The sequence below is a fragment of the Carcharhinus amblyrhynchos genome, chromosome 9 (assembly GCF_965287045.1).
Source record: "Carcharhinus amblyrhynchos chromosome 9, sCarAmb.v2.hapA, whole genome shotgun sequence".
Classification (NCBI taxonomy): Eukaryota; Metazoa; Chordata; class Chondrichthyes; order Carcharhiniformes; family Carcharhinidae; genus Carcharhinus; species Carcharhinus amblyrhynchos.
In genome coordinates, this window is record NC_137332.1 from 98,340,950 (window position 1) to 98,360,012 (window position 19,063).

Genomic DNA, 19,063 nt, shown 5'->3' on the forward strand with positions numbered 1-19,063 from the left:
GATGTGCTCAGTTATGCTGAATGGTTTCATCCCCCACCTCACGCACCTCCTCACCACCCTCCCCCCCCCACCTTTTCCTGATCCAAATTTGAAGAAATCGATGGTAGGAAAATGAGTAGATATTGGGGAAAGGATTGTCATTTTCTTTTCCGCAGGCCACCGCCACCCTTTGCCTTTGACCTATGACCCTGCCAGAGTTGCTGGAGGGTTGGAGATGGCGAGGGCCACATTTATGGGATGCTTGCTTCCCTGTAGCTCAGCTCCCCGGTACATAGAATCCCGATAGTGAAGAAGTAGGCCATTCGGCCCATTGAGTCTGCACCGACCACAATCCCACCCAGCTCCCATCCCCGTAACCCCACGTACTTACCCTGCTAGTCTACTAGACACGAAGGAGCAATTTAGCATGGCCAATTGACCTAATCCGCACAGTTTTGGACTGTGGGAGAAAATCGGAGCACCCGGAGGAGACCCACACAGACACAAGGAGACCGTGCAAACTCCTCCAGCTGAACTTTAACAGAAGGCTCGACTGAGCAGTGGGCAAAGCCTCAGGTTTCATAAAGGGCTGCAAGGGATACACGTCGAGAACAGCTTGCGTAAGGTTAGGATTGAATTTCTTCCAGTAGAGATTGAGATGTTTGTGATGATTAAAGGATTGGGAATTTTTCTCGGTTTACTCTGGAGGGGAGAGGGTCCACAACAGATCACAGCAAGTTGTGGTGTCTTACAGTTCACTCAGTGAGTCCGGGTTGATGGATCAACATGCACTTTGTTGCATGCATGTTGAAGTCTGGACATATGCAAAGCTTATGATATAGAGGCTCTAATTTCCTTTACATCACATGGCTGGCTGCACATCTCTCCCACCTGCCATTCACCAATTTTAGAAGGAACCGCATGCTGACGTTCAACGTTTTGGCTGTGTTACAAAAGCACCTTTCTTGTTCAGCAAGTCCCAGGGCTGGGACTCGTAGCCACAGCTTCTGGTTCAGAGGGAGGGGTGCGATCCACTGCGCCGCAAGGCCTCTTCTACAGATAGCTGTAACCTTCAAATTAGAGCTCGGCTTTTCAGGGCCGATGTCAGAAAGCACTTCTTCATACAAAAGATGCTGTAAAATCTGGAACTGGAAAGTTGGCGGGGGTGAGGGATCAACTAAAATTTGCAAAACTGAGATTGATCGATCCTCGGTGGGTAGGGGCAAGCAGGGAGACAGAGCCAAGTTGGATAGATCGGGTTACGATATGGATCATCCATGACCTAGCTGAATGATGCTGGAGCTGAATGGACCACTCCATTTCCTAATATACCACATAGAGGATCAGGGTGTTGTTTCGTGCTCTTCAAGTTGGTGGCCCAGTGGAAAGCATTGCTGCTTCACAGGGACCCGGGTTCAATTTCGGTCTTGGTGACTGCCTGTGTGGAATTTGCACATTCTCCCCGTGTCTGCATGGGTTTCCTCCAGATGCTCTGGTTGCCTCCCACAGTCCAAAGATGTGCACGTAAGGTGGATTGGACATGCTAAATTGCCCCTTGATGTCCAAAGATGTGTAGATTAGGGGGATTAGCCAATACACGGGATTACAGGGATGGGGCAGAGTTGTGGGTCTGGAGTAAGGTGTTCTTTCAAAGAGTCAGTGCAGGCTTGATGGGCCGAATGGTCTCCTTTTGCACTGTAAGGATTCTACGATTCTAATTTCCAATTCAATTAGAATCTTTACTGGGCGATTAGGGCCTGGTGTCCATTTGAAGTCATTCAAGTCTCTTTGGCCACTACAGCCATGGTCACAAGGCACCCATACCCTCCTTGGGCCAGAGGTTTGGCAGGTGTGTGTGTGTGTGTGTGTGTGTGTGTGTTATGGGGGAGGAAGAAGGAAGTTGGGGAAAGGGAAATCCCCTTTAGGCACCCACCACAATTACTTTGCAACCCAATGCCGACCAACGCCACCAAAAAGGCCATTGGAGGCAGAATGGAAACAATGCATTTTACAGCAAACCGTCTACTTATTCAGCAAGCAGTGTACAGAGTCTACTTAGAGTGAGTCTCTATGTACTACAGCAAACAGAAAATCAGGATCAAAACATCTCCAGCAAAATGTAGTGAGTGGAGGACAGTCACATAAAAATTATCAGCATAAAAATAATGCCTGCCAAGTGTGAAGGGAGGTGGGGTGGGAAGAGGAATCTACCCAATCATCTCCATTCTGACTGAGAATGGACATTACTAGGACTTGATGGATTGAGTTATAAGGAGAGGCTGAATAGATTGGGACATTTTTCTCTGGAGCGTAGGATGCTGAGAGGGGACCTATAGAGGTCTACAAAATAATGAGGGGCACAGATCAGCTAGACAGTCAATATCTTTTCTCAAAGGTAGGGGAGTCTAAAACTAGAGGACATAGGTTTAAGATGAGAGGGGAGAGAAACAAAAACGTTCAGAAGGGCAGTTTTTTCACACAGAGAGCGGTAAGTGTCTGGAACAAGCAGCCAGAGATAGCAGTAGAGGTGGGTACAATTTTATCTTCTAAAAAGCGTTTAGTTACATGGGTGCGATGGCTATAGAGGGATATGAGCCAAATGTGGGCAATTGGGATTAGCTTAGGGGTTTTGAAAAAAAGGGGTGGCATGGACAAGTTGGGCAGAAGGGCCTGTTTCCATGCTGTAAACCTCTATGACTGTATGTCATGGGCAGATCTCTCACTCATTTTCCCAGAAGGATTTGGAATCAAGAACATCAACATTGACATCCCAGGCTGCATCATCTTCTTTCTAAGGCATGGTTACCGAGCCACCTTTCTTAGGCCAATTCATCCCTGTCCCCGGTGTACAAGGCTAGATACTTACAGCTGGGCCAGGAGGGCCTGGGGGACCCATACCGCCTTTCAATCCTGGTCCACCCTGTGGAGAAACGTGAAAGAAAGAATTAGAACTCACTTCCTGACTCACAATCCATGGGCTGTGGTCCAGTGACCACGTTCGGCGTGGGCGCAAATCCCTTAATCGCCACTCAATCTCGCAAGAGGGCCAAAGAAGGATTTGTGTTCGTGAGATCTCAGTTTGAGATCTTCATCACCCCCGTGTCGGTGATGTGATTAGGTTCAGTCAGCAGAAAGGGTGTAAAATTGGTTTCCATATATTTTAATAAATTAACATATGCTTAAAGGCCTTGATGCCATAATGTCCACCCACACCTTACCCTCCCACTCTGTTGGCATGTCCGTCAAGCCAGCATGAATCACTACTAATCATCAGAAACCAAAACTGGTCATGCTGACCAGCCGGGGTGACACAAAGGTAAGTATAGCACCCAGGATGTGAGGGACATGGCCCAACAGTGCCAGGTGGGCAGTGTCAGTGGAGGGCCTTCTGACCAGCTCCATTGGAGGGCTTCCCCTTATATGTGGTGGAGAGGGATAAGCGGGGAGAAGAGAGAGCCTCATGCTCGCAAAAGGAACAGGGACAGAGGAAAGCTCCAATGTCTGCAAAGAAGAGGGGGAGGGGTCATTGGGGCACTGGCCCTGATGTTTGGGGTCCTGACTTCTTGGGGAAGGAAAGGGGGGCCTTTTGTTTAAGTCAGAGATTGGGGTGCGTGGCCTTGCCGGCATCTTTGGGCCCCGCCACTCCAGCTGAAGGCGTGAATTCTACTTTACGGAGTGCAGAGGTTTCATTTAATACAGCGGGGCCAGCCGGCTGTGCAGTCTGCGAGCTTCACATCGGTTTTCATCAGAGCCAAAACTCGGTGCAGTTTTGGGAAGGTTTCGCTCATGATGCATGGATCTCACCTGATACAATAATTCTAAATATTCATCTAACCTGAAGTCTCGGATATTTTACACATGAACACAAATTGGGGTCCCCTCGAAGCTGCTCTGCCATTCTATAAGATCACAACTAATCTGACTGTAACTTCAATTCCACATTCCTGTCTACCTGCAATAACATAGAAACTAGAAGCAGGAGTTGGCCATTCAGCCCTTTGAGCCTGCTCCATCATTCATTTTGATCATAGCTGATCATCAAGTGTAATATTCTGATCTTGCCTTCCCCCCATATCCCTTGATCCCAGCCCCAAGAGCTATATCTAATTTCTTCTTGAACCTTTCAACCCTTGTTAATCAGGAATCTATCCACCTCTGGCTTAAAAATATTCAAAGACTCTGTTTTTACTGTCTTTTCAGGAAGAGAGTCCCAGAACTCAACCCTTTCAGTAAAAAATAGTTTCACCTCACCCTTAGTTTTGGACAGTGACCCCTAGTTCTAGTTTCTCCCAAAAGAGGAACATCCTTTCCACACTCATCCTGTTAATACTCCCCAGGATCTTCTAAGTGTCAATCAAGTTCTATGTTCCTATACCACAGGAAGTTCTATGTTTCTATTCCAGAGGAAGTAGTTGATGCCAAAACATTGAATGTATTCAATGGGTGCTAGATATAGCACTTGGGGCGAATGGGATCAAAGGTTATGGGGAAAAAGCAGTATTAGGCTATTGAGGTGGATGATCAGCCATGATTTTAATGAATGGCAGAGCAGGCTTGAAGGACCAAATGGCCTCCTCATGTTCCTATCTTCTAAGTCACGTCTTACTCTTCTAAACTCCAGCAGATACAATTTGACCAGTCCAAATGTTCCTCATAGGGCAACCCAGGTCTGATAAACCGTGCCAAACTAAAAAAGACCAATTTATGCCTACCAATCTTCTATCCATGCTAATATGTTGTCCTCTGTACCATACCCCTGTTCTCCCTACCCCTTCTATTAACAAGCAATAAGGAAGGCAACTGGTATTTGAGAGACAAGAATAAACACAAAGTGCCAGAAAAACTCAGCTGGTCAGTAGAGAGAGAAATTTGCAGAGAGACAAAACAGAGTCAAGGTTTTGAGTCCAACGTGAATCTTCTTTGGGACTGAGGTGCATCAGTTTTTGTTGCAAGTCATTGGAATACAAGACTAAATAAGTCTTACTACAAATATATAGGGAACTGGTTACCCACACCTGGAGCTCTGTGAACAATTTTGGTCTCCTTACCTAAGGAGCCTCAGAACCCACCCCTTGAGTGTGGGTTCTGAGGAGGAAGAATTGACTTACAAAGAGAGATTTGAGCAGACTAGGTATACAATCCCGAGATTTCACAGGAGCGAGAGGTGATCTCATTGAAATATACAAGATTCTGAAGGAGCTTGACAGGACAGACATGAGCATGGGATTTTCCGATCCCAGAAGGTATTGTTGTGGGTGACATGGAAAATTATGGAAAGCTGTTAGCTTTTAATGGTTCTCCAAATTTTCCAACTCTGTCCATAACGATGCCCATCAGTATGGGGGCCGGGAGAGGCTGGACTTACTGCTGATTGGAACATTGGGGCACAGTGGCAGGATACGGGGCCAATCATTTAGGACTGAATTGAGGGGAAACATCATTATTCACAGAGTTGTGAATTGTTATAAGTCTCTCTGCTCCAGATGGCTGTGAGTGCTCAGTCACTGAGTAGATTAAAGGCAGATGTCGAAAGCTTTTTGAGCATTACAGTGAAAGTGCGAGAAAGTGAGGTTGAGGTGGAACATCAGGAGTGATCGTGTTGAATGGTGGAGGAGGGCCAAATAGCCTCCTCCTACTTGTTATGTCCTTTGTGGAGATTCTGCAGAATTTTGTGATATATCTTTACTGACTGTATGTGAGGCATTGTAGGATATTGTGATAAAAAGTTTGTGGAACAATGTATTTGTGGAGAGAGATGGAGCGGAGTAGTGAAGGAGAGGGCGGAAAGAAGGAGAGTGTGGGAGAGAGAGCATGCAGAAAGGAGGGAGTAAGTGAAGGGGGCAGAGAGAGAGAGAGGGGTGTAAAAGGGAGGGAAGGGAGTGGGAGATGGAGGAGAGAGAGACTGGGAGGAAGAGAGAGGAAGAGAGAGAGGGAGAAGAGAAAGTGGGAAGGTCGAGTGTCACCTCAATCCTGCTTTCTTCAGCAGAGATTAGGTACAATTTGCTTAATCTTTACTCGTAACACAATTCCTGACATGTGAAATCATCGAGTGTTGCACTGATTCAGTCTCTCAGTAACAAAAACCCTACTGCTCTGATTCAATTTGATCCCCAATTCACACACCATTAAGACAGGGACAATGTGTTCAGGTTGTTGAGTAGATAAAGTTTGAAAGATTTTCTCCCCTGCACGTTAATCACTTACCGGTATTCCAGGCAACCCAGTCTCACCAGGGAAACCTCTTAGGCCTGGTGGTCCATTTTTACCTCCGGGCCCAGGAGGGCCAGGGTCACCCTGGGGGAAAGAAAATGGGGAAACAATAGTTCAACCATACTTAACACAGCAGGGGGCTCTTTCAGATAGGTACAACTTAATTCAATGTTGGGAGCAATCTACAGCTTAACGTGAGCAGGTAGAGGGAGGACAGAGCAAAAGAAAAGAGAATGAAAGAGATATAGAGAAAGAGGAAAACAAGAGAGAGGGGGAGAGAGAAAGAGAAAGTGAGAGGGCATTAGGAGGGAAACAAAAAGAACAGAAAACAAAACTTCACATCCCAGGCACACAGATAACTCAGGAAACCCTATCAAAAACACTCACTATGTGACAGCAGACCTTTTGCCTTGACACTTGATGACAAATCCTTGCCTGATTACAGAACTGGATGCCAGCATGATAACAAGCCTGGATCATGCATGGTGATGGGCCTGGATCCTGCATGATAACAAGTTCAATTCCTTCATGATTACAGGCCGAATCATTCATGATTACAGGCCTGGGTTCTGCATGGTTACAGGCCTAGATCCTGCACAGTTACTGGGCTCGGACTCTGTATGGTTACAGGCCTGCATCCTGCATGATTACAGGCCCGGGTCCTGCATGGTCACAGGCCTGCATCCTGCATGGTCACAGGCCCAGATCCTGTATGGTTACAGGCCCAGATCCTGCCTGGTTACAAGCCCGGGTCCTGTATGGATCAGTAACAGGCCCGCTTCATTAAGATTGAATAGGACAGCTGGACAAGAACAACAGTCAAACACATTAATTGAAGGAGAGTCAAACAGCTGAACTTCTGGCAAGGTGATAAACAGAGACCCACAGTTTCTCAAACAGGGAGATTACTGGTCCAGTAGCCACAAGGAAGAACTGGCGGTTTGAAAACCTGATAAATATCCCCACACATCAACACCTACTGAGGAGCAGCAGTACACATGGTGGAGATGGTTAATTCCCTCACCTTAGTGCCTTCTTTCCCAGATGGGCCTGGTAAACCTTGCTCCCCAGGTGGCCCAGGAGGTCCTGGATGTCCCCTCTCACCCATTGGTCCCGATTCACCACTAGAGCCCTGTAATGAAAGAGCTGCATCAGTATCACCATTGGAACAGAGTGGACAGTGAATGGTGGGCAGGAGCTGAGTGTGAAACACTGAACTCACCTGGGGTCCAACTACACCTGGTGGTCCTGGAGGGCCAGTCTTGCCTTGAAAACCCTGTAAGCAAGAACCAATATATTAGCAAGAGTGAGCCATCGAGATGTGAGACCATGAGGGAAAATCAGCCACAGGAAAAGACTATCAATCACTCCTCCTTCTGGTCTAATGGCCTAAGGGAGCATTGGTGACCGTGGACTTCTCCTGGATTAGTCTATGATTATGCTGGGCAAAGTACTCAGTGCTTTGCTTTTGCTTTCCCCAATATGGCTGACCAGGAAATTCTCCCTCTCTTTACCACCTGTCACAAGGGCTACTGGCAGAATTTACCAGCTGGTAATCTACCTGCATGGACACATTATCAATGCACCCACTGAAGTCAATACGTCCTGAAGCAGAACTCGAACATGGAACTTCTGGCCCAGAGGCAGTGATGCTATACTCAGTGTGCCGCAGGACATTACAAACAAGCACATTCTTACCAATTCCTCATTCACCTTTCAAAACCCATTCCTACCAGTACATTAACCTGCCAATGAAACCCTCCATCCCCCCCACCCAGTGCATTAACCCTCTCAGTGAAATCCAGTTAGACTGGTACATTAACCCTTCGATGAAATCCGTTTCTACTGGTATATAAACTCTCCCAGTGAAACCCATTTCTACTGGTACATTAACCCTCCTATTGAAACCCATTCCTATCGGTACATTAATCTTCTCAGTGTTCTGAAAGATCTTGGGGTAATGGAAGACCACATGTGAAAGTAATTTATTTCTTTCCAACCAGCTTGCAAGGCTACACTTACCACTTCCCCTCTCTGTCCAGGGTGTCCTGGGAGCCCATCCTTTCCTGGTGGTCCCTAGCAAAAGGAAAGTACAAAGTTAGCATTCACCACTTCACTGCTGCTGTCCTTTAATTGCTGCATCGGCTGCTGTTAATATCGAATAAAAATGTACGGTGTATTGGGCAAGGTGAGTCTGTGAGGAGGCTGAGGACCTCATGGGGTCTGATATCAGACTCTTCATGATTCGAGTGCCAACCATGCAAGAACTATTGTGCACTATTTCAACCTTTTGCTGAAACAACTGACACATTGTCCGGAATTGTACCGTCCCATCTGCCCACGAGAATTGGAGCTGGCGAGAGGTGGCCCATGGGAAGGCCCATTGACCTCAGGCTGGATTTTACAGTTTAGGATGAGCAAGGCCGTAAAAATCCCACACATTTTGTTTGTTACTGATATCTCACGGGAGATATCACCCCAGTGTTTATTACAGATATCTCACAGGGGAATATCACCCCAGTGTGTCTAATACAGCGGCATGGTGGCACAGGGGTTCACACGGCTGCTTCACAGTGCCAGGGACCCGGATTTGAATCCCAGCTTGGGTCACTGTCTGTATGGAGTCTGCACGTTCTCTCTAAGTCTGTGTGCCCCGCTTTTCTTCCATGGTCTGAAAGACGTACTGAATAGGTGCATTGACCTGAACAGACACCGGAGTGTAGTGACTAGGGGAATTTCACAGTAACTTCATTGCAGTGTTAATGTAAGCCTTACTTGTGACTAATAAATAAACTTCTTAAAAAAAAAACTTCACAGGGCAATTCAAATCCAGTGTATCTACTACAGATATCTCACAGGAAAATCTTGTGGGGTAATTTCACCCCAGTGGGTCTATTACAGATATCTCACAGGGAAATTTCATCTAATGTGTCTATTACTGATATCGCGTGGGGGAACATCACCCCAGTGTGACTATTACAGATATTGCACTGGGGACTATCACTTCAACATGTCTATTACAGGTATCTCAAGGGAAATTTCACACGTGTGTGAATATTTGTGTATATATGCATGGGTGTTGCATGTGTTTTCTGTGTGTCTGTCTCTCTGCATGTCTGTTCTGTCTCTATAACCATCTCTCTGCAGCTGTCTCTGGATCCTCTTCTCTATGAGGTCAGCTCTCTGCGATGGGATGCTCCCTGGGGAAAGACAGTCTGGAGTAAGGAACAATTTCAACTGCACTTACTGGAGGTCCCTTTGGTCCTGCGAAGCCTGTTGCACCTTGAGGTCCTGGAAGACCCTGCGTTGTAAAGAGGGAGATTGGTTAATGTGAATGATGCACAGAGTGGGTTTGATCAGAGCATGCCCACTTGTTAATGGTGCAGATGCCTAATTGCTAGCACTATCGAGGGCGGCCAGCTGAGAACTCAGAGCTACAGCTACATAACAATCATCACTAAAACACCCGAGAGTTTTAAACCCACAAACACCACCAACAAGCTAAGCCCCCAACCACCCAGCAAAAGAATGCAGACCGTCAGACTCACAGATATTAATGACAATGAGTGAGTTAAAGTGTTCAGATCCAATCTGTAGGAACTGCTCTAAAGTCTATAGAATTTGGGAAGATGACCACCAATGCATCGAATATTTCCAGGGCCACTTCTTTTAATACACTGGGCGTGCAGATTATCAGCCCCTGCTGATTTATCAGCCTTTAACCCCACTAATTTCCCCACTTTTCTTAGTAATACTGATTTCCTTCAATTCCACCCTTCCCTTTTGTTCTGTAACATTTCCAGGAGGTTTCTACACTCTATTTTGTGAAGACAGAACCAAAGTATGTGTTCAAATTCTCCTGCTGATTCTTTGCTCCCCACTATGATTACCCTGATTTCTGGGATTGTGGCTTTACAAATCACTGATGAAACCATATTGTGGCCATGAGGTGGACATGCAGTCGTTGGACTTGGGTGGTCACAGTATGAAGTCTAACAACACCAGGTTAAAGTCCAACAGGTTTATTTGGAATCACGAGCTTTTGGAGCACTGCCCTTTCACCTGACTCCCTACTTCCCATTCCCTACTTAACCCTATTAAAACATACTCTGTCCTGGGTGAGCCAAGCTCATTAAGTTCCCCCCTTAAGTTTCATCAAATTGCTCGCTGCTTCTTTGAAGCCTTTGAGCTTTTGGACAGCTGCCCTCACAGTTTCCTATTTGGCAGTGTCGATGTTTATTTTGATTCACAGGAGGCTCCAGACTCAAGAGAAGCACAGCACTGGCACGGAGGGCATTTAAAAGGGGGTGAATCTGCCAAAGTGCTGCCCAGCCTGGAAACCGTGCTTGAAGGGAAAGTGACTCTGACAGAGAGAAGCACCGGTGAGCACTCGCTGGGAGCCCAGGATTTTCACCCCTTCCCCAAGGAAAGGAGTGATCTGACATCACAAGTTGTTCACATTGAAGACGATGCCAAACAGATCAAGGGACAATCAGCAGCAAGAGAGCAAGAAAGGAGAAGAAATGTCCAGAATAATTGTTTCAACTCTTTAATCTAGGGGAATCTTCTTTTCTTTCAGGGTGATGTGGGTGTCGCTGGCTGGGGCAACATTGGCTGCCCATCCCTAATTGCCCCTTGAACTGAGTACCTCATTTGGCTATTTCAGAGAGACAGTTGAGTGTCAACCATGTTGCTGTGGCCCTGGAGTCACATGTAGGACAGGCCAGGTAAGGATGGCAGATTTCCTTCCCTAAAGGCTACTAGTGATTTTTTTTCCATGGGACAGGGGCATTGCTGGCTGGCCAGCATTTATTGCTCGTCCCTTGTTGCCCCTGGAGGGCAGTTGAGAGTCGGCCACATTGCTGTTTCGCTGGCAGGGTTGGCATTTGTTGCTCACCCCTATTTTCTCCTTGAACTGAGTGCCTCACTCAGCCATTTCAGAGGAACGGTTGAGAGTCAACCACATTGCTGTGTGGGTCTGGAATCACTTGTAGGCCAGACCAGGTAAGGACAGCAGATTTTCTTCCCTAAAGGACATTAATAATTCCGACAATCGACAATTCAATAGATTCTTAATTCCAGATATTTTTTCTTGAATTCAGATTCCACCATCTGCCGTGGCAGGATTTGAACTCGGGTTCCAGAATATTAGCTGAGTTTCTAGATTAATAGTCTAGTGATAATACTGCTAGACCCTGGGATTTTTACAACAATCGGTGATAGTTGTCGTGGTCATCATCATTGAGACGAGCTTTATACTCACAGGTTTTATCAATTGAATTTAAATTCCACCAGCTGCCATGGTGGGATTTGAACCCATGTTCCCAAAGTGTTTAGCCTGGGTGTCTACCATGACTCACCCAGTGAGAATACCACTACTGCATCGTCTCCCCATATTTCAACACCATGTCTATCAGAGAAGGACAGGACTCAGATGACTGGAGTTGTGTCTTGCAAAGTGCTTTGTGGGATAGGGCGTGAAAGTGATCCTGAAGGGAGTGGGCCTGTTCAGGACGGTGAACTTATCCTGCTCTGCTTGTGCTGAAATATGGTTTGATACATTCGGACATACTCACCCGTTCGCCAGGAGGACCTGGTGGCCCATCAGTTCCTGAGCCTCCCTGTTAGTGAGCAAAAAAATAGAACAGGTTACATCGCTTCATGACAGGAAATGAAGGTGCAGAATCTTTCCAAGAGACAGTTTCTCTACAAAACGTTCACCACGGCCTTATCCGCACTTGACAGCCCTGCCATAACACCTACTATACACACGCATACATACTCACACATGACGGATCCATGTAGTCATACTTTTTGAAAGAGCACCCCAGTGTATTAGGATGAAAAATAAAAAGAAAGATGCCCTCCCCCTCCCATGGACATGTTTGAACCCACCCCCATGGGGAAACCCTCACAACTACCATACAGGGAAACCAACCCCACAAGGACAGAGGAAGCCCTTATGCCACTCTGTTATAACACTCTGTTAAACACACAGCTACAGAACAGAGAACAAAGAACAAAGAAAACTACAACATAGGAGCAGGCCCTTTGGCCCTCCAAACTTGCACCGACCATGCTGCCCAGCTGAACTAAAACCTCCTACCCTTCCAGGGACCATGTCCCTGCATTCCCATCCTATTCATGTATTTGTCCAGACACTCCTTAAAACTCACTAACATATCTGCTTCCACTATCTCCCCCGGCAGCAAGTTCCAGGCACCCACCATCCTGTGTGTAAAAAACTTGCATCGTGTGAAACTCAGTCATAACACGTTCTCTGTCATCCACGCCCTCAGAGTAAAACTGGCAATTATAACACTCTGTCACACACACACACACACTCAGTATAAATCTCTCAATGAGAACACACACTGTTACACACACCCTCAAGATAAAATTCTCAGTTATAAAACTGTCTCTGTTACATGCAGACCTTCAGTTTAATACTTAGTTACAACTCTGTCTCTGTTAAACACACACACATCCAGTATAAAACTCTCAGTTATAAAACTCTCTGTGACACACACACCCTCGGTATGAATCTTTCACTTACAACATTTTCTCTGTTAAACACACACACACATTCTCAGTGGAAAACTCTCAATTATAACACTCTCTCAGTTACACACCCTCAGTATAAAACTCAGTTATAATGTACTCTCTGGTAAACACAAACCCTCAGAATGAAACTCTCAGTTATAGTACTCTTTCTGTTACGCACACACACAGACAGACACACATATACACAGCTCCCCTTAGTATAAGACCCTGTTACAACACTGTTACACACAATCCTCTGTATAAAACTCTGTTATAACATTCTCTCTGCTACACACACTCTCTCAGTGTAAAACCCTCAGTTATAACATTCTGTATGTGACACACATATGGTCAGTATGAATCTCCTGGTCAGAACACTCTCTGCTAATAGCTGACGACATATTGCTCCTGTTGTCTAAAGACTCACCTTGGCCCCTGGTTTTCCCGTTGCCCCTCTTGGTCCTCGTTGACCACGTGGACCCTACAAGAGAAATCCAGAGTTAGTAAATGATAAGTTGCCGTCTAATTGTTGGCCACAGGTCGTCGGATATGGGAGCGCAGTTACTAGAAGCACACTTGCGCCGTTCACACTCCCAGCGCCCGGTTATCTCTTCCACTTCCTCGGAGTCCCATTCTCCATAGGCAGGTGGTTAGCACTGCTGCCTCACAGCGCCAGGGACCCAGATTCAATTCCAGCCTTGGGTGGCTGACTGAATGGAGATTGCACATTCTCCCTGTGCCTGCATGGGCTTCTTCTGGGTGCTCTGGAGTTTCCTCCCACAGTCTAAAGATGTGCAGGTTAGGCAGAGTGGTCATAGTAAATTGCCACTAGTATCAGAGAGACTAGCAGGATAAATACCTGGAGTTATAGCGATAGGTTCTGGATGGGACTTTTGTCAGTGCAGGCTCAATGGGCTGAATGGCCTTCCTCTGCACTGCAGGGATTCTATGATGCCTCAGTTACATTCTGTATGATGATTAACTTTACAATACCCACACTGGCAAAGATTCCCATTCAAATTCTTATGATGAAGTGGTTACGTACCGTAGGTCCACGTTGTCCTCTTTGACCCAGCTTGCCTTGCAAACCCTGGGAGGGTAGGAAGAAGAAATAAATAGTGGGGAAAGATGCAGAAGAAGAAAGGAGAGGAGAAAAAGAGGTAGGGAGAAAGGAAGACAGGATTAAATGAGAAAGACAGAGGCAGTGCAGAGATACATAGAGAGAGAAGCAAGAGAGAGTGGAAGTCAGAGCGAGACACACACATACACAGGGAGTGACAGAGAAGCAGGGCGATAGAGATAGGGAAAACAGAGAGAGTGAGAGAGACAAGCAGACAGAGTGAGGGGGAGTGACAGTGAGAGAAAGGGATAGAGCGAGAAAGAGATAGAGTGAGAGAGACACAGATAGGTCGAGAGAGCGGATGACAGAGAGACAGAGTGATAGACATAGCAAGAAACAACAGAGACAGACCGAGAGAAAGAGGGAGACAAAGAGAGAGACAGAGAGAGAGAAAGTGAGGGGGAGAGAGAGAGAGTAAGTGTGTGCGAGAGATAGAGTGAGCAAGACACACACAGAAAGGGATGGAGCAAGAGGACAGAGGCAGGCAGATGCAGGGGAAATAGTGAGGTAGTAATAGGGAATAAAGAGAGGAATAAACAGGAGGGACAAAGGTGGAAAAGAAAGATGCGGGAAGTAGAGGAGAGAAAGAGTTGTATAGAGAGATGGATGGACAAGAAAGGAGAGAGATTTAGATAACAAAGGTTGAGGAAAGGGTGAGAAAGAGAGAGAGAGGGAGAGAGACGATTAAGAAAGGGAAGGGGGGATGGAAAAAGAGAATGAGAGAGAGAGGCGAGGGATAGAATAAGAGAGAAAGGAAGAGAGAATGGAAAGGGAGAGAGAATGGGAGACAAATACAAACATAGGATGAGTCTTCCATTACAGGACATGACTTTCCTCATTAACAAAATGACATTGAAGGGTTTGTCGCCATGTTACCGACGGTGCAAGGCTTCTTCTGGAACTTACCCGAGCACCTTTCTCGCCGTTCATTCCGGGGAATCCTGGGAAACCAAGGGAACCCTGGAAGAAAGGAAGAAGACAGTTAAACAGGACTGGTGGCGCGGTGTCACCGATGTCCCGGACTAGCACTGCTACTGGGTGGGGGAGGGAGGAAGCTTCACGATTCAGAGAGACACATTCTGTGTCGGGTGCTGAGATTTTGTAATCTTCATTGGCTGGGAGAAGGGAATCTCACTGCCTTTGAAGATCTTCGGAACTCAGCAAGGAACATGGACATGGATCTCATGAAGTGCAATGTGATAATCGTGAGATTTAAAGTAAAATATTGAGCCAAGGCAGCGGGGGAACTCCCCTTCTGCCTCAGTGATGCTCGGCAAGTGTCAGCCCATCTTATGCCTGTGGATTTGATATCAGTCCCATGACCTTGTGATGCACATGCGTGTAGACACAAAGGCATATACCAAACTCAAAATGAATGCAGAGGCACATACATGCCACAGAACCATAGAACTGTAGAACCATCTTGTCCAGGACATGGACACCCAGATGCCCTTCCTGCACCCGGCCCCTAGCCCTGTAGCTTACACCATTTAAAGTGCAGAGCTAGCTACTTTTTAAAAGAGTTTAAGGTCACTGCTTCCACCAGCAACTTGGGCAGCAAATTCCAGACATCCACAATAAGCATAAAAACGTTCTTTTTAATTCCCCTCTACACCAACCACCACATATGTTGAACCTATGTCCCTGGTTCTAGAGTTTTTAACCAAGGGAAACAATTTTATCCTGTCCACTCTCTCTCTTCCCCCTCATCGAATCATAGGACACCTATAGTTCAGAAGGAGTTATAATTTTGCACCTCTATCAAGTCACCCCCTCAGCCTTCTGTGTTCCAGAGAAAATAACCCCAACCTATCCAATCTCTCCTCATAGCTACACTTTTCCAGTCCTGGCAACATTCTTATAAAACTCCTTTGCAGCCTGTCCACAGCAATTACGTCCTTCCTGTAATGCGGTGACCAGAACTGTGCACAATTCACCAGTTGCAACCTCACTAGTGTTTTATACGATTCCAAAATTATATCCTTACTTTCATATTCTATACCACTGCCAGTGCAGGAGGGCATTCTATATGCTTTCTTTATGACCTTGTTGACTTGAACTGCTGCATTTAGGTATCTGTGTAGTTGTACTCCAAGATCTCTCAGTTCACTTACCCTTGTTGGTGTGTTCCCATTGTGCATTCCCTATAAAAGTTTGGCATCCTTAAATGCAAACAAACCACCAGCAACTCCCAGAAATACTCAAAAGCATTCCTATGGTGGAAAATTATATGTCAAATAATGGACTGACTATTGGCAGCTCCATTCTGGACTGGAGTTGTCACCTGCAGTTTGCTTACCTTGGGACCTTGGCGTCCAGGGTAACCAGGGAGACCAGGCACTCCAAGTTTACCCTAAAAAGAAAGGAGAGAGGGTATAAAACAGGGATAATTACAATGCATAGAGTATCCACACAGCCAGGGGTCACAGTCTCAGGATAACAGGGTGAGCCATTTAGGACTGAGATAGGAGGAGAAATTTCTTCACTTAGAGGGTAGTGAACCTGCGGAACTCTTTGTCACTGAAAGTTATGGAGGTCAAGTCATTGAATGTATTTAAGAAGGAAATAAATTTCTACATACTAAAGGGATATGGCGAGATTGCGGGTGTATGATATTGAGATAAAGGATCAGCCATGATCATGTCAAATACCGGAGCAGGCTTGAGAGGCCAAATGGCTTATACTTGCTCTTCTTTTATATGTACATTCGCTGTACATTAACAACCATTAAGTTGCATGTCTATAGCACTGTCACTATAGTGCTTTACTGGAATGTTATCAGATGAACTTTGACACCAAGCCAGACATGAGGAGAAGCAGACATGAGGCTTGACAACTAAAAGCTCCCTCAAAGGGGTAGTTTTTCAGCGATGCCTTTCAGAAGAAGGAGGAATATCAAGGCAGCAAGGGATTTCTCAGAGTTTTGAGTGCCGGCAGCTGAAGGCATTAGTGCCACAGTGATGGGTCAGGGGCTGTACAGGAGATGCCAGTCAGATAGCTCTGGGGGGATTTGTAGGGCTGGAGGAGATTGTGGAGACGGTGAAGGGGCTGAGGACATGGTGGGATTTAAACATGAGAACGAGAAGTTGAACGTTGCAGAAAAGAGTGACATGTCACTGAAGATTTTCTTCCTGCACTCGTCAGGACAAAAGCAAGAATGCCAAATTTCAAACTGTCGCATGAAATTCATATACTGCAGGATATGCAGTGTATCAGGGTTTGCTGATTGCTGAAAGGGTGCAAGGGACTCATTCCCTACAAATGAAAGGGACATATTCTATTTTGAAATACCCAGGAAATTGGAGTGCCAATAAGTCCCCGCTGCATTCTCCATGACAACGCCTCGGCCAATCAGACTTGTCAACCAAGCATCACCACTTTTTGCCTGCAGTGTAAGTTGTGGCGGTGCTCAGAAACTTGGCATTCTGGTATTTGTCCGGATGAGAGCGAGATGAAAAGTTTCCAAAAGCACTCTCATTTCTTTATTCAAGGATGAAAATTGGAGGTGAACAGGTGCACTGAGGTGAGCGGGTGCGTCAGCAAGGATGAGTGGATAGTGGGGGGAGGGATAATGGCTGTGGGTGAGTGGGACTTAGTATGAGATCGGATATTGGCAGCAAATTCAAGGAGGGCTGAGAATGACACATGGCCAGGAGGATATTTAAAGGGTTGATTCTCAAGGCAAGGCGATGGGGGCATGGGTCGAGATTTTAACAGCAATTAGGTTGAGCGAGGATTTTTTTTTGGGGGGGCGGTTGTGGATTGAGGAGATGAATAGCTCTGGAAATAGGCAGCTTGGGCAAGGTCGTTGGGATCAGAAGCACAAGGGGAAAACAACACACCAACTCTGTTAGCAATTCACCTGCAACACTTTGACAGGGTCAACTTCATTCTCAATGGGAAGCAGCATTCCCCAAGGTCGGAGAGGAAGATCAAGAGAGAACAGCAAGGAAGGGGAGGAGGTGAGAGCAGGAGGGAAAGTAGAGTGGGAGGGAAGGAGATGAGGGAGGAAAAGAAGGATGGAGGCAATGTAGGGAAGGAAGACTAGAAAGTGAGGGAGGGAAGTAGAGGTGAAGGAGGTAAGGATCAGAGGTGAAAGGGTCAGAGATGAGGGACAGAATGAAGGGTAGGATGAGACGGAGGGAGGGAAGGGAAAGAGTAGGAAGAGAGGGAAGGATAGGTCGGAAGGGGTCAGAGGTAAGGGGGACAGTTGGGAGGGGGCGAGGGAAGGGTTGAAGTTGGAGGAGGCAGAGTAGCGAGTGAGGGAAGGCGGAAGCATCAGAGTTGAGGGAGGAAGGGATGGATCTGAGGAGAGTGGGGACAGAATAGGAAGTGAAGGAGGGAGAGATCAGAGGCAAAGGACAGAAGGAAAGGCGGGAGGTGAGGGAGTGAGTCTAAGGAGGGGAGGGAATGAGAATGTGGATCAGAGACTAGATTGGGAGAGGGGAAATGAAGAGAGTTGGGAAGGAACCGACCCTTCTCACCTGACAAGATCTTGAATGAGAAGGCCCCACTCTGACCCTCAACCCCTGCCCCCAAGCCTGGAGCATTTGCCAGACCTCAATGTCTCTCACCTTCTCACCTGTCGCACCCAAGGGACCAGGGTCGCCTGGAGGTCCCACCCGACCTTTGGGACCTTCAGGCCCATCCTCTCCTCGGGGACCACTAGGCCCGAGCTCCCCCTGAAAGGAAAAAGGAAAAGGGACAGTTAAAACAAGCAAGCCAACTCCATTCTTTTCAGATGAGTAATGTTGAGAGGTCAAAGTGACAGCAGAGAGAGGGACATGAGACAGAGTGAGAATCTGAGTCAGATCATCTCTCCCTGCACCATCTTTCAGAAGTGTCTTATGTTGACTCATTTTCAGGAAGCTCTCAGAGTTTGAAGACAGTGAGAACCCAGCCACATGCTCACACAATTCGGGCAGGTCAACCTTCCTTTTACTGATCTGTAAAAATTTTCCATCTCACCCATGACGGTTCCCAGGATAATCCCACCCTTCATTGTTTTCTATTTTAGTATCGCTGACAGACACGTGTCATCGAATCTCATCCTCTTACATTCATCAGCACAATTTGCAAGAACATCAGATGAAAAATAGAACAACAATTTATACTGCGTGAGAAGAGACTATTTTTCTCTTTTTGTGATGTTTTCTGCTGCACCACACTAGAGAAGATTCTGTGGCACCACGGTATTATCCCAAACCACCG

The 19,063-nt window shown here is 46.5% G+C and overlaps 1 protein-coding gene across 1 annotated transcript in view; it reads right to left on the bottom strand.

Moving 5' to 3' along the window:
- Positions 1 to 19,063, bottom strand: part of LOC145348643 (collagen alpha-1(V) chain-like) — a 181,060-nt gene that overhangs the window by 41,293 nt on the left and 120,704 nt on the right. Inside the window, exons 32-43 of the mRNA XM_080196809.1 lie at positions 18,427 to 18,534; positions 16,152 to 16,205; positions 14,759 to 14,812; positions 13,778 to 13,822; positions 13,160 to 13,213; positions 11,766 to 11,810; positions 9,437 to 9,490; positions 8,212 to 8,265; positions 7,412 to 7,465; positions 7,214 to 7,321; positions 6,184 to 6,273; positions 2,846 to 2,899 (exon numbers count right to left, since the gene is read on the bottom strand). Of these exons, the coding sequence (XP_080052935.1) occupies positions 2,846 to 2,899; positions 6,184 to 6,273; positions 7,214 to 7,321; positions 7,412 to 7,465; positions 8,212 to 8,265; positions 9,437 to 9,490; positions 11,766 to 11,810; positions 13,160 to 13,213; positions 13,778 to 13,822; positions 14,759 to 14,812; positions 16,152 to 16,205; positions 18,427 to 18,534 (774 nt within the window). The remainder of the gene's footprint in view (positions 1 to 2,845; positions 2,900 to 6,183; positions 6,274 to 7,213; positions 7,322 to 7,411; positions 7,466 to 8,211; positions 8,266 to 9,436; positions 9,491 to 11,765; positions 11,811 to 13,159; positions 13,214 to 13,777; positions 13,823 to 14,758; positions 14,813 to 16,151; positions 16,206 to 18,426; positions 18,535 to 19,063) is intronic.